General features: G+C 50.1%; 4 protein-coding genes across 4 annotated transcripts; 3 read left to right on the forward strand and 1 right to left on the reverse strand.

Moving 5' to 3' along the window:
• Positions 1-164: 164 nt before the first annotated feature.
• Positions 165-6,650, forward strand: hir3 (putative transcriptional corepressor of histone genes (Hir3)). The gene is made up of 4 exons (XM_024828567.1): positions 165-4,621; positions 4,674-4,896; positions 4,951-5,663; positions 5,743-6,650. Exons 1-4 carry the CDS (start codon positions 288-290, stop codon positions 6,449-6,451), a joined length of 5,979 nt encoding a protein of 1,992 aa, XP_024677129.1. The 5' UTR covers positions 165-287; the 3' UTR covers positions 6,452-6,650.
• Positions 6,592-9,767, reverse strand: P174DRAFT_455496 (kinesin family protein). Its single transcript, XM_024829329.1, has 7 exons — positions 9,149-9,767; positions 8,808-9,083; positions 8,016-8,526; positions 7,844-7,968; positions 7,263-7,793; positions 7,152-7,212; positions 6,592-7,094 (listed from the first exon to the last, which is right to left on the reverse strand). Exons 1-7 carry the CDS (start codon positions 9,518-9,520, stop codon positions 6,760-6,762), a joined length of 2,211 nt encoding a protein of 736 aa, XP_024677130.1. The 5' UTR covers positions 9,521-9,767; the 3' UTR covers positions 6,592-6,759.
• A 722-nt stretch (positions 9,768-10,489) lies between these two features.
• P174DRAFT_455497 (putative RTA1 domain protein) lies at positions 10,490-11,704 on the forward strand (the record flags this gene model as incomplete). The annotated part of the gene is made up of 4 exons (XM_024829330.1): positions 10,490-10,514; positions 10,572-10,671; positions 10,727-10,876; positions 10,936-11,704. The coding sequence occupies 4 exons, from the start codon at positions 10,490-10,492 to the stop codon at positions 11,663-11,665; spliced, it is 1,005 nt and encodes a 334-aa protein (XP_024677131.1). The 3' UTR covers positions 11,666-11,704.
• A 346-nt stretch (positions 11,705-12,050) lies between these two features.
• On the forward strand, positions 12,051-14,626 carry P174DRAFT_516467 (uncharacterized protein). The gene is made up of 6 exons (XM_024832340.1): positions 12,051-12,434; positions 12,497-12,715; positions 12,781-12,947; positions 13,617-13,651; positions 13,728-13,844; positions 13,917-14,626. The coding sequence occupies exons 1-6, from the start codon at positions 12,316-12,318 to the stop codon at positions 14,232-14,234; spliced, it is 975 nt and encodes a 324-aa protein (XP_024677132.1). The 5' UTR covers positions 12,051-12,315; the 3' UTR covers positions 14,235-14,626.
• Positions 14,627-14,689: the final 63 nt, after the last annotated feature.

Consider the following 14,689-nt stretch of genomic DNA (forward strand, 5'->3'; position numbering starts at 1 on the left):
CGTAACAAAGGGACGCCGATCAGACCCGTCTGCGGCCGCCTGGAAATTGGGGCCTGGGCGCTCAGGCACTGAGGCTATCCTATTTCGGGAAATTCGATCCCCCAGTAAACGCGTGATGCGTGTCGCCAATGCCAATTAAACTACTTTCATCCGCATCTCGATCCTCACAACTGAGTTTGAAAAGCTTCCTTGTTCTGAGGCTGAAATCATCAGTCTGAAATGGTGTCTATCATAGCCCGTTCATCACAGGTGTCAGGGACCTTTTTGCGGGCCGCGTAGACGCCATCATGTCGAGCTGGGTGGCGTTGAATATTGAGCCTGACGAGGCAATTGAAGAAGAGGTTGATGATACGAAGGAGATACAGATTGAAGAAGCTTTGAAACTCTATCAAAACGCCCTCAAGCTACACTCGCAGGGTCCACAGTTTTATGCCCAAGCTGCGGAGGCCTACGAAGCTCTCCTCAATTCGGAAATCTTCAAATATCCCGAATCGATTTCTGACTTTAAAAGATCTGCTCTGCAAGACTCCGAGGCACATCTTGATGATGATGTCGCAGTAATCGGCGCAGCAGAGACATTTGCGGATTTCAATGTCAACGATTCGACATCTAGCACTCTGTTACAGACGATCTATTTGTCCTATAAGAACCACGGGCAATTTACGCTTGATTCCTTGCAAGCTTTTCTCCAGGAGAACCCCAGAACTTCTGACAAAGCCCAGGAGATTCTGTCCGAAGTGAGCAAGCGTACGCACGCCGCTTTAGCTTCTTTTGCCGAAGCTTTGGAACGCGATGATACCGATCTTAATCTTTGGAGACGGAGCGCAAGGCTATCTAGCGCTCTGCACAGCTACAGACTAGCTCGATACTGCTTGGAAAGCGTTCTCGCGGATGACGAAAATCGCTTAGAAGTTCGAACAGATCAGCTAGGCTTGGACGAGACTTTCGCCCAAGGCCAGCTTCGGGAGACCCTTCAGGCGCTCGACGACAATCTATCCGCCTCTCAGGTTCCGTTGAAGAAGCCAAAAAAAGCTCTTCTCAAGTTCCTCGAACGTCAAAAGGATCCCTATCCTTATCTTCCCGCCCTCCCCAGTCATGTGAGGGATGAGGACCCTCCCAAAAATCCGTTGGCTCTTCGTGCGTCCTCTTATCAATTGACCCCTGCGTCCCATACATGGGCTGCTGTCGGCGACTCCATCCTTCAGGCTCTAATTGACATGGAGCTTGATGCGTCAAAATTTGGTCCTGGAACCTCAATTAGCTTTTCGATGCCAGATTCCACGGCGGATCTCCAATCTTCGACCGCTGGAGAAGTCGCAGATCAGGATCAGTCTTCCCGTATGGAGAACGGCGGGTCTGCTCATCACATACCAGAACAGGACGTCGATATAGCAGACAATACTGAAAGTGCAGCTCCTAAGATACTCAAAAAGTCTCAGGATGCCGGCTCGATTTCAGAACACGCTGATGATCAATCATCCATAGACCAGCGAGCTGAAAAGCAGCTTATGGAATCTCTTGAGAATCAATCGGCGCGGCAACATGATGGTGCCACTGTGCAGGACGTCCCAAACGTTGATGAAGTCGAGCCTAACCAATCAAGTGCTGGTCGGAAGAGGTCGTCTGCGTCCGCTGCGAATGAGGACTACCAGGCCGAACCTGTTAGGACGAAGAGCAGAAGAACCCGCCTACGAGACTCAATCGCAGAAACTTCGCTCCAATCTGATGAGGTTTCTTTCGATCAGAATAAATATTACGAGGATCGCTTGCAAACTTACGTTGAAGCCGATGAGTGGATGTTTGACACCGTCGGCCCCCTACTGTCCAAGCTTGGAGTTGACAAGCTGGAGAGTCTTGATGAACTGCGGAGACAAGCTGCAGCCAACTGTTCGAAATCCTCCGTGGAGAAGTCAAGCAATCAGCCCACGTCAGCGGTACATGTGCTGTATCGGGATCTGGATAGTATCGTCAAAACCTGGGACGAAGCAAAATCCCAAGCAATGCTGCAAGATGATACTTCATCGACCTTCCAGGACATGAAAGCCATGGACAACTCTGGCTTGGCCATCTTCCTGGAGCACTCGAGGAGATCTGCTCGCAAACCCGGACTCAAGCCCAGCTTTACGGACGATAAAGTTCTGAGCAAATTCTTGAAGGGTGTCAATGACGAATGGCTCCACCTTCATGAAGTAGCCTTTGCCTGGCTCAAACTCCTTCTAATGCCGGTGTATGGGAAGTCGCCCGTGCGGAAGAACTCGCGCTCCAAAAAATGGCCAGTTATGGAGTCAGCATACCTAGCCTTTCAGTGGCCAGACATGCTCAAAGAAAAGGTGGTCCAAATATTGATACGAGACGACGACTACATCTTCAGAAAAATGCTTGAACAGGCCGAGCAAACTGAACTTCAAATACTCAACCACACGCCCCAAACGCCATTCAAGTATACTCGTGATCATTTCGCTTACTTGGAGATGGCCCAGACAGTATTCGAGATCCACCTCGACGTTTATGCCTCCATTAACAATCCCCACAGTGAGGTCGACCAGGATACAAGACTTGTGCAGCGGGATCGTCTGATGAGATGGAGCATGCTTGCAAGAACAGCTTTGAGTCACCATCTGGATCATGGCCCATCAAAAAAGGATAGCCAAAACACCATTATTCTTCGCCATATATGGGCGTCGACTTTTCATTCCAATATGGAGCCAGACGTTCATCGTGAGCACATACTGCTATGTCTTCAAGAGTTGAAAGAAATTTTGCATCGCCTGAATATTCCAGAGATCCATCTTATGAACAACGCGATGATGCCTGAGTTGTCAGCGGATGCGATCGACCAGGAAATATCAAAACTGAACTCCATGGACTTTTTCATGAAGATTTTCACCCCTGGTTCGGAGGATCCTGTCGAACTCATCGAAACGATTGAGCCGATTATAGAGCCCTCATCAGTTGAAATTCCCGAGGAGAGCGAATCAAATGACCAGTCACTTTCACAGTCCATGGTACAGCTTAAGGAGATGCGCTCATTCTTGGGCCGAGGAGATGCTATGCTAAAACTGTTCCTGTGGCAAAGACTTCGGGATGCCTACCAGGCGATCGACTATCCCCCTAAAGTAGTCTCATGCTACCTTCGCAGTGTTGAGACGATAATTCAGGAACTTCTTGGCAATTCATATCTCGAAGAAAGTAACGAGCACCGCGAAATAGCGCTGATTCGATGGCTCAAATCTCTTGACCGCATTCTAATGAAGCTGGTGACACTGGTCCTTCAGCAATCTGACAAAGCGTACGAGTGTCTTGATATGGAACATCTGAGATCTTCCATGTCTGCCCTGACCATCTTGACAAATCTTCTACACAGCTTTGCTCTTTACGAAGACTCGGTCCGTGTCGGGCAAACACCATCGTCCTCCGTGCGCGGTTCGTTGTCTAAATCTCTGGGAAATTTCACGGAGAAGTTAAGGGAGATGGAGGTCCGCTGTTGGATCTTACAATACACGCTTCTTAAAGAAGCAATTACCCAGAACGGCGATCTCTTCGAGTCTCCTCTCGAGGACCGTATTCTCTTCCTACGCTCTGTGCACAATGCTCTTGGCGTTCGTAAGATGTGCAGGCGGTCCAACAAGCAGTTCCTCAAGTTGATGAAGGCTGAATTCTTCAGCTTGGAGTCGAAGGAAGACTACGAGTCTGAGATCTGCCAGATTCTTTGGGATCTTTACGGCATCAATTTGTCTCCCTCCGGGATTTTCTTGTTTGAGCATGAGTGTCCCCCGGAAAAGCTAGATCGTTCAACGGCTATCAAGATGATTGATTTTGTCTTGAAATTGGCGAAACGCATGAGTATCAAAGACTTGTCAAAATCCGAGCTGAAATCTACAATTGAGAAGATACAGCAAGCCATTGGAACAACAAAATCGTCACCACCTCTCACATATAACAAGCGTATCCTGTCGGCTTACCTGAAGTCGCCAATCAATCCAACTGAACTCTTCCGCGCAGTCCGAGGTGTCGCGGATCTCCCGCTGATCCCAGTACCTACTGAGAGCGCAGTCATTGCCCAAAATGGATGGTATTTCCTGTTGGGCCATGCAGCCCTGACCAAGTTCCGCTCTCAAAAGCGCCTGAATCCGGTGCCGACTACTGATCTTGATGAAGCTATCACCTTCTTTAGACAAGATCTAGAACATGCTACTGGAGGATGGGAGTCTTGGTACAGACTTGCTCAAACCTATGACTCAAAGTTGGAAGAAGATATCACTTGGTCTGCGGACAAGATCAACAACAATCGAACTGAGCTGGTGACCTGGCAGCGGAACGCCATCCACTGCTATGCAATGGCGGTTGCGACAGCGATCAGGAACGCTGAGCCGACTCCTGAAACCAGAGCGACTTTGTCTGAGCTCTACACTGATTTTGGTATTCGGCTCTACTCGTCTTCCCGCGAACCCCTTTCTATGGCCGCCTTCAGTCTTGCAGATTTTACCCGGCATTACAGTAACGAAGAAAGCCAGCGAATGTACCAAGGGAAACCCTTCAAGGAGATGAGGTTATACTCCGTGTGGAACTTGGCAAGATACCTAATTAAGCGCGCAACCGTTGACAAACCCAAGAGTTGGATGTAAGTACTCATCGGCTGTTCCTTGGCCAGCCCAATTCTTACATTGAAGCAGAAATCACTACATGTTGAGCAAGTGTCTCTGGAAGATGTTCAGTTGTGACGATTCTGTGAGAGGAAATGCTCAGCGTATCAGCGTCGATGATCTTCTGGATTCGCTACTTGATGCCATCGATACACTTCCCCAACGCAAGGATTCACGCTCGGATCCTATTTTTGAACCCCATTATAAACTGGTCTCGATCGTCCATAAGCTAGTCGATCGAGGCACACTCACGGTATGTGATCTTTCCCATTTCTCGTATGTACAATCATATTGACTATCTGTTCAGCCAGCTGAAGGAAGTCAAACCCTCATGGCCACCCCATTGGCTCGTAAAGTTCCGCCTCCCGAAGACAAGGCCGGATGGAAACCATATATTCTGGAGGTACTCCGGCGCTTGAAGCATGCGGATAAATCGAATTGGCATCACCGCATGGTTGTTCGGGCTGCACACGTTACATACGACGACACCAAGGACGCCGTCTCGGCCGCAGCAGCCAAAAACGAACTTACGCAGCAGACCTTCACCAAGACTATGACTATCCAGGTCTGGAGGCCGGAGTTCGAGCGTCCTGGAAGACATTTCGTGTATACTACCCGATATGTGTACTTCTTCGTTAGTCTGCTTGACCAACTCAATGACCGAGCCAATCTGGATCAGCTATTGCGTCGCGTGAGAAAGAAGCAAGGCGACTTCATCAACCACGCCAAGCTATGGGAGGATGTCTGCCTTACCTACGCAAAGGTCATTCGAAGAGCAGGCAGCATCAGCGAGGGACACGAGGAGAATGTATTCAAACCAATCGGATGGGAAGAATTCGTCGCCAACACAGCCCGCCTGGAGAATCTTCCCCAGCTGGCACCGGGAAGCCAGGTCCTACTAGAACTGCTACGCGACGCTATCGAACTGAAAAAGCTTAACAACAACCTCATGAAAGTCTCTTTGCTCGAAGACCTGATCGCCGACCTATACTCCCGCCTCTACGAGATCAACATGCCCAAGTCCTCGAGCAAGCCAACGAGGAAAACAAAGAGAAAATGAAAGTCGACCACCTGCTCATGGCCAGCGACGGAGCGGCAGATACCCCACACCTCCGAACTCGGCGCCTGCCTCGGAAGCGCCCGCCCCTCGAGGCCGCACCAAGGGCATCGCCCGAAGAGACGTCCAAAAGCGAGCCGAAACAATCGTCAACCGCAAACTCACCCCACGCGCACCGACCGCAAAGGCATCGGTGCCTGCGGAATCTGAGCCACCCGCTACATCTGAGCCTGCCGCGCCTTCTGGAAATCAGCCCAGCAAGACCAGTTTCGAACCGGGTCAGCAGAGCGATATCCCCCAGAGCATTCAGGATAGCGCCGACGATGAGAGCGAGCTCAGCGAGATCGATGACGAGAAATTGTCGAAGCTCGCGGCGGAGCGCAAGCTACTCTTCCCTAATCTACGGGACCGGATTTCGCCGGATCCTGATTCGGAGATGTCCGTTCCCGCCAGCGTTGATGGTGATGCGGCAGACGACGTTGGGGATGGCGATGCCGACCTGGGAGAAGCTGAAGGGGGAGGCGAAACCACGGTAGAAGAAGGTGAAGGTGAAGAAGGAGAAGAGGGTGATGAAGCGGATCTTGAGCGTGATGAAAATGATGGCGACGAGGAAGGCCTAGAAGAAGGCGAAGGTAATGGGGAAGAGACAGAAGATGGGCAAGATATGGAAGACGAGGCAGAAGATCCTGAGGTAGTCGAGAGTGATCCGACAAAGGAGAATGCTTCGGAACCTGAGCCAATGGAGACATGAGCACAGTGTCTACGCCAGCAACATCGCTTACCTTGCTCCAACTGTTCTTATGTGCAAGTGGCCTATTTGTTTTTATTGTATGACGTGAAGGGTGTTTGGGCGCATTGAACGAGTGAATGGCAAGTGGAGTTGGGGATCATGTATGAAGCCATGTATATTAGGCGAACATTAATATCTGATGATGGTATCTCAACTATTCCAGCGATCAATCAACGCCCAAAACTCCTTTCCTATCATGGACCCAAGGTATTCCGCCCAAGACAAACTCGATCGAAGACAGAAGTTCGAAACCTGAAAACTGGTTGAAACTAGATATCTTCCTCAGGGGCGAGATCCCACTTTCTTGTTGCCATCTTTCTGTGCTTCTTGCCGGGGGATGAGCCTCCGGAGGCGGCAGGAGAGAACACACTGTCAGCTAATTTCAGCTGGTCCATACGACGAAGTGCGCTCTCGATGTCACTTTCACGACCAAGGTGATTGGATCCATGCGAAGGTTCCAATACGTTCTTAGATTTCGGCTTCTTGGTGGGTGAGCGGCCCATGAGTTCACGTTCAAGGGCAGCAATCCTGCTTCGCAGCTGATCATTCTCGAGTTCCAGTTCTTCTACCCGCTGATCGGTAGCTGAGCCGGGGTCCTCATAAACTGAGTGATAGATCTTAGCTGTGTTTGAGGCAACGTGATCGTGGGCGACGTTCTTACCTTGGAATCCACGAGACAACAATTCAATCTTCTTATCGAGATGTTCATCATTGCGGCCAATCTGAGTGCGTCAGCCACAGTCAAATGCCCGCCCAAAAATTGAGTACGCACCTGTTCGTCAAACGCAGTCTGCCACCTCTTCCTCTCCTCTTCCATTCGCTCGTCCATGTCGGCCCAGCATTCCTCACGCACCTCCTGTTCAATGAGCAGGCACTTCTCCTCATTTGACTTGAGTCTCATCTCTAGGTCGGCTCTCATGATTTCCTCTTCAGCAAGTCGCACGGCCAAGGTCTCATTCTCAGAAGTTAATCGTGCAATCTCGGCAGCTGCCTTTTCAAGCTCTTCGCTCAAGGCTAGGTTGGGCGAGTTGCGTCCACTGGCGGCTCCTTTGCAGGAGCCCAGCGTGCTGGACAGGATAGACTCGGTGACAGATGGCACTCGGGGAACGGTTACTTCGCGAGCCAAGGCTGAATAACGTAGGATCTGCGATGTCGCATTATAATCACCCAATGGATCAGCTGTAACGATCATGATCGCTTTCTGCGGGTGGCGGTTGAAACCAGGCGTCTGACTTGAGGACGGAAATGAGTTCGAAAACAGCAACTCCGTCAGCTTGCACTGTCTAAAAGGTACCAGAGCAGTCTATTACGAGTCAGCGAGGAAAGAGACATCATCAGCATCACGGAACCCACCTTCCCTTCTTGGATTTCACTCTGCATCTGTAAACATTGTCCCAGATACATGAGACTCTCATTGATTTTACCGGCTTCGGCCAGGGTAGATCCCGCCGTCTTTGCAGTTCTCGCCCGCTCGGAACCTACAATCGTCAAAAGAGAAATGACAACCCGTTTCTCAGTGACTTACCAGCAAGATCTGCAACAGTGAGCGTGTTTCCAATCCAAGTCTCTTCTCCTGTTCTCTTATTTCTCATCCTCCTCTTAACTTCAAGGCAGAAGAATCCGTGACTCCGGGAACTAACACTGTTAGCACTGGTCCCTGTCACTCTACGCTCGGTCATCCCGACTTCGAGGACTGCCAGGGCCTCTTCGTATGTGCTACAAGCAATCTTGCGGAGCCCGGCCACGACCTTTCTGTCAGGGGATCCTTCTGTCGACTTGTACAGAAGGGGTCTGCGACGGTCTTTCTGGGCGTTTGCTCCTTGGCGCGACATGGCACTTCCTTGACCGGGTACGACGGCAGGCGACAGTAAGTCGAAGATTCGATCGTTGTACACCTCATACATTGAAACGAGGACGATGTATTCGGAGTTGTGGTTTAGTTCGACGGTCAAGTGGCTAACATCCGGCAAACGAGGCAAAACGCTGGGCTTTTGAGGCATATTGCGACGAGGAAAGATGAGGGCAGGAGTCGGTTCCTGAAGTATGTGAGAAGATTGTTTAGCATACTCGAATGGGCTCCTGTCTGTGGCGGTGAGTGAAGGTGCTTTGGGGGAACCTAGGATAATCCGGCTGATTCTCTCCTTGAAGAGAGCCGTTGGACCAGTACGGTAAGTGCGGCGCGGACCAGGGGAAACAGCTCCTTTGAGGGGGATTGAGGGGTTGAGGGACCAGTAGAGGGTTTGGGTGCGCGTCCGGGAATTGATGGACGTAATGCTTGGATTCCTTGCAACGGGCTCAGAGGAATGGGGTACCGTACCGTCATGGGTGTCTCGGCCCTAGAGGAGCTCATGGGGGTTTGTGCTCGAGAGTTTCTTCCGCGATCGCCACTCCAATCGCCATATACCGCTTCAAGGAATGTCTGCGCCGTGAACAACTGGGCTTCGGAGGCATCTGATGCGACTACTGAGGACAGGAGGACAGGACTAATGGAGTTGTCCGGTGGTTTGATTGTTGATTCCAGGGACCGAAAGATAACGTCGAAGCTCATTTGTGTAAGACCTCTCTGTGTCTTTGAGCCGAGAATAGTGTGACTCTGTACACAAAAGCCGTTAACATCTTTCTTTCCCGTCAATCACATACGTCCTTTATCGTCCGCACCTTTCCACTCCCTGTGACGCCCAGTGTGGCAACCAGCCCATCTCTGCCTTCAAGCAGTACACCTCTGACCAACGATTCCAGACCAGTATCCTCGAAGACAGTCAATTGGGAAGCTGACTCGTCGAAAACCTTGGTGAAGCCGAATTTCTCGACGGCACGCTTCCTGGCATCATTTGGTGGCTGTAGTATAATATGTGTTGGAATAGGAGCCGATGGCGCTCCATCGCTCTCAGCATTGTTGGTCTTCTCCTCTGGAGACTCAATCACGAGACAACGTTCAGCATAAGGATCCTGGTGTTGCGAAACGGGAGGGCGAAGTCGCAGATAGACTTGGAAAAGGGAGGCTTGTGAAGGTCTTGATGTCGTACTCATGATGGCGATAGCTGTAGGTGTTGGTCGGACGCCTTTAAGTTAGATGAGGTCGAGAACCAAAGCAAAAGCCAAAAGAGTGACGACTTGATGGCAGCAGCTCTGGATGGTTTCCACAGTTGGAAGGGACGATATAATTCTTTCCTAATCGGGTTAGTATTGGGTTGTCCAGACAACACATCCTAAAAAAGGAAGTCGCTCGTAGATGCCATATTCTTCAGGCTGCTACAATGACATGCATCCCTGTCCCGTCCCAGTAGGTAACTTTCCAATGTGTCCCTCCAGTTCACCAATTCGTCAGAACAAATAAGACCATGAAGGTCAGTCTGTCCACTTTTTACTCCCAAGGCTCGCGAATCGATATGTCTTTGACCCTTTAGCCTGCCTAGGCTGGGTGGCCGTTGGTTCGAGGCTTGGCTTTACTCACAATCCTCAGCCCCGCTCGTACTCGCCTAACTTCGAATCAGCATCGAGCTTGGTTGAAGCACATCGGAACATTGGATAATGTACCAGCCTTAGCAGATTCATACCAACCCAAATTGGCTGCTCGTATTCTACGCCATGGTCAATCGTTCTTGGCAGCTAGTGCTTGCTACTCCTGGGATCTGTTTTATACGAGAAAATGGTTATAAGCCACAAATCAGGGCATCGGGCAAGACTGCGCCTCGACCCAGCTGAACCAGAAATGTCATTTCTGTGTAAATGCTGTAGCTTACTTGCCTTTATCGGATAAGCTGCTACACCTGTTTGGGCACCTCGTTTTCGCCAGCGTGCCCTGGGCTGCGATGATGAATGTGAGGTCATGAGGGCTTCGCATATATAAAGGGCCTCTATGGTCCATATCGCAGGTTCAATATCCTAGACGACATCGTGGTAATCCAAAGCTGCTGCAAGTCAAGTTATCGAATTTCTCTCACTGCTGCCTTCTACCAATTCCTATCAGAAAAGAGTGCCTCTCAATACAGCATCATCATGCTAGAAGCGAGATCACCACACCGTAAGTCCAGTTGGACCACTCGTCATTATGGCCACCACCATCTCTAACATTATGTAGAAGAAGGAAGCTACTGGTATTATGCACCAAATAAAGGTGCTCCTATTGCCTTCGCATTGCTTTTTGCTGCGTCCGGTGTCACGCATATCTACCAGTGTTGGTATGACATAGCTGCCTCCAAGATGAGATGACAAGCACTGATTTCTGGGCCACAGCAAATACAAATCATGGAAGGTGACAGGCTTGCTGCCATGGTCCGCTACACTCTTCACAGCAGGGTTCATTATGCGGACCATTGGCGCTTTCGGTCAATGGGACGATTTAGGCATATTCATCGCGAGTAATGTTCTCTTGCTGGTGGGACCGTAAGCTTCCCTTTCATTGTGCACTGTTCTCTCGCTCGCGATGTCTGACTTTTTTATAGTCCTGTCTACGAAGGAGCCAACTTCTTCACCTTGGGTCGCCTTCTTTACTATGTCCCCTACCACTCGCCAATTCATCCCGGCCGAGTATTTTCAACATTTGTTGCCTTGGGTATCGTGATCGAGGCGATTACAGCGAATGGGGCTTCTCTGGTGGCCAATACAGACAATAGTATCAGCAAGCAGAATACTGGCAAAGCGCTACTCAAAGCTGCACTAATTTTACAGATTGCCTTGATGCTGGGATTTGTCGCCCTTGCAAGCAAATTCTACCTCAATTGTCGTCGTGCAGGTGTCTTGAACAACAAGGTCAAACGTCCCTTGTATGTTCTATTATGCAGCTGTACACTTATCACGGTGCGAACCATCTACCGAACGGTCGAGTACTTCACCGCTGCGAGCCTCAACATTCACAACGTTTCAGATTTGAGTCCCATTCTGAAAGACGAATGGTTCTTCTGGGTTTTTGAGGCAGCCGTCATGTTCACAAATACCACTTTACTCAATGTCTTCCATCCCATGCAATGGCTCCCACGCTCGAACAAGATCTATCTCGCAAAGGACGGTGTCACAGAGATTGAAGGCCCGGGATTCGAAGATGGTCGACCGTTCCTACAGACCCTCATTGATCCTTTTGATGTGATCGGCCTCATCGCAAATAAAGGAAGGAAGGAGAAGTACTGGGACGCTCTCGATGCGAACGAGAAAAGGTCATCCCCTGCTCAAGTGTGAGGCTTTCACTCTCTCTTCTCTTTGCCTCGTTTACCCATTCTTTCCGTCTCTCTTTCGTAATTGTCTGCTCTTTTTGTGTAATACGTTGCACTTTTGTTCATTATATTTTTATGTGTCAGGTCAGCCGTTTGTCTGGACTATATATTGGGTGGAGTATACCTCTCTATAGATCGCATGCTTTAACAATTTATTCCAAGAGAATCTTACTATTCGCAAGTTGAAGGATCAAAGCATCATCGTATTTCAATTTAGACAAAAGGGAAATACTATACCGACTAATTTGTTTCAACTGATGGTGACGGAAAATTAAATCAACCTGAGAGAAGCTGAGCTGAGGGACTGTTTATCGATAACGGGTGTTTGATCTCCCGCAAAGCCAAGGTAGCTTCGAACCACATGGCCTTTAGCTCAGACGAACATTCACCGGTTTCGCTTCTCCCTTTGCAATACCAGCTGAGCAACTGTTAACGGTTGGTTGCCAGTAACCTATTGGTCTTGGCGATAGTATCTGAGCTCTCACGAACATTTAGTTTTATTACTGTTATCCCCGTGGCCTTTAACACTGAGCTACCTAGCTTTGCCCTCCGCAGCATCTCCGAAGCCTCCTTTGCCAAGCTCACCCTTCCCTCAGGCCATATACAACCGTCACGATGTTGTCTTTTTTATCGTCAAATCTGTCTAGCACGCGTCAATCTCTGGCGCAGGTCCTCAATTTTGCGCTGGTTCTGTCCACAGCGTTCATGCTGTGGAAGGGCCTCTCCGTGTTCACGTCAGTACCAGCCTCGGAAGGACAAGTTCCAATAGACTAACCCTGAGTTCGAATATCTACAGAGCGAGCTCGTCACCCATCGTCGTCGTGCTCTCCGGATCCATGGAGCCAGCCTTCCAGAGAGGCGACTTGTTATTCTTGTGGAATCGCAGCCCGCGGGCAGAACTAGGTGAAATCGTGGTGTACAACGTGCGGGGCAAGGACATCCCGATCGTGCATCGCGTCGTTAGAACGTTCCCTCAAATCGAAGGCAAAGCGAAGAAGGTCAAGGAGGTTACAGAGTGCGTTTTGGTATTCCGCTTGGATCTGCAGCGAACAATTACTGACTGGGCGGATCTGTCATTAGGACCTCCTTCGTCCCTCCCAACATGCTCCTCACCAAGGGAGACAACAACATCGCTGACGACACCGAGTTGTATGCGAAGAACCAGGATTTCCTACATCGCGATGAGGATATTGTTGGCAGCGTGCGGGGGTATATGCCCATGGTAGGATATGTGACTATTATGCTCAGTGAGCATCCGTGGCTCAAGACGGTCCTCCTTGGTATTATGGGTCTGATGGTCATACTGCAACGGGAACAATAGTTTATGTTGGAGGTTCTACTGAATAAATTGGAGTCTACTTTACTAAGGTGTTCTTGGCTGAACTTCGACTGCAGCTAGCAGCCTGTGTTGATTCTCCAGCCTAAAAGTATGGACCGACGACTACAAGCTGCCGTCATTGTAACGTGTCCTGTGCCGTGATTTTCTGTAAGAATAGCCAGAGTGGCCGATAATATGTGACTAGATCTGTAGCCCCGCAACGTAAATTGTTGCAGTTTGTCGCCTTCTCAAGCAATTCGATCAGGCACGAGTTCCTCAATAAAAGCATAAACAGAAGAATTATACTGGCGAAGTTAGAAATGATCCACCGCCTACTCTCCGGAACTGACTGTCGTCACTTCAGGTCAAAGAACGCCAATGCTAAACTCCACCCCGCTTACCCGTCACGGCCCCGCCCTGTGAGCTAGCTGGGCTCAGGAGCTGTTACGTTGCACGTATATCACGGGCAGCTTCTTCCTGGGTACTCATCTTTGCTATCTACAATAGGACGGGACCTTCACGCCACCTTTATAGCACTCTATTGCGTCTCCATCATACCCAGGAACATCTCCACCGACCATCCCAGTCTTGTGAAGAGTGGCGAACATGGGTAGCCAGAAGCGCATAGCTAAGGTAGGTCACTGGGATTAAGTCGCCCTCGAATTCTCTATGGTCCTACTTGCTTGCTGACGGGATTAATCCGCTGCAGGAGCTTGCCGAGCTGATAGAGAGTCCTCCCGCCGGCATCACCGTCGAGCTGGTGGATGAGTCGAACCTGTACGAATGGAAAGTCTACATGGAGGGACCAGAAGGCTCACCATACCACGTAAGCTACTACGCGATGAATGCCGCTTCTGATCAAGATGAAGCAGCGCTAACCATCACCAAAAAACCACAGAAAGGCAAATTCCAAGTCAAGCTCGTCCTTCCCACCGAGTATCCCTTCAAACCACCGACAGTGTCGTTCGCGACGAAGATCTACCATCCGAATGTCACCAATGACGACAAGGGAAGCATGTGTCTAGGCATGCTACGGCCCGACGAATGGAAACCCAGCTCGCGGATCTCGGCTGTGCTGGAGTTCGCGCGCCAGTTGCTCAAAGAACCCATGCCGGACGATGCGGTTGAAGGACGGATCGCAGAGCAGTACAAGAATGATCCCAAGCGGTACGAGGAGATTGCCCGGGAGTGGACGAGGAAGTATGCATCGGAGTAAAGGGCGTGGTTGAAATGAAGTGATGGCTGGTGCGCAGTCGTTTCGGCGAGAATCAGGGACGCGGAAGAATCTCGGCGTCCTCCTGCGTGCGAAAGTCTAAAGACTGGGTGTCTGTCCTATTGTCTTGCGTGCATCAGCGCCCCTGGTATCTCGACTGCGCTTGCTTCTTACTGGCATTTACGGTCGGGCTCGGTGGACGATGGACCCTTGTCGACCTTTCACTTTCCACTTATCTACCATCTTTCTCGGTCTGGGAGAGCACCCGGCGCGCTCAGACTATCCCTGCGTCGAAGGCCGGCGCTGCTACGTTTTGCATAAGCGTGCGAAGAGTACGAGTCATATTCTTTAGATACTTCAGCGCTAGAGAATACAGAAGTCAGTCATAGACGACCATGCAGAAAAATGCGCCTAATTTATGCATGCAGTCTCAGCGTAGCTTAACCAGAGTCAGAACC

The sequence above is a fragment of the Aspergillus novofumigatus genome (genome assembly GCF_002847465.1).
Source record: "Aspergillus novofumigatus IBT 16806 chromosome Unknown P174scaffold_13, whole genome shotgun sequence".
Classification (NCBI taxonomy): domain Eukaryota; kingdom Fungi; phylum Ascomycota; class Eurotiomycetes; order Eurotiales; family Aspergillaceae; genus Aspergillus; species Aspergillus novofumigatus.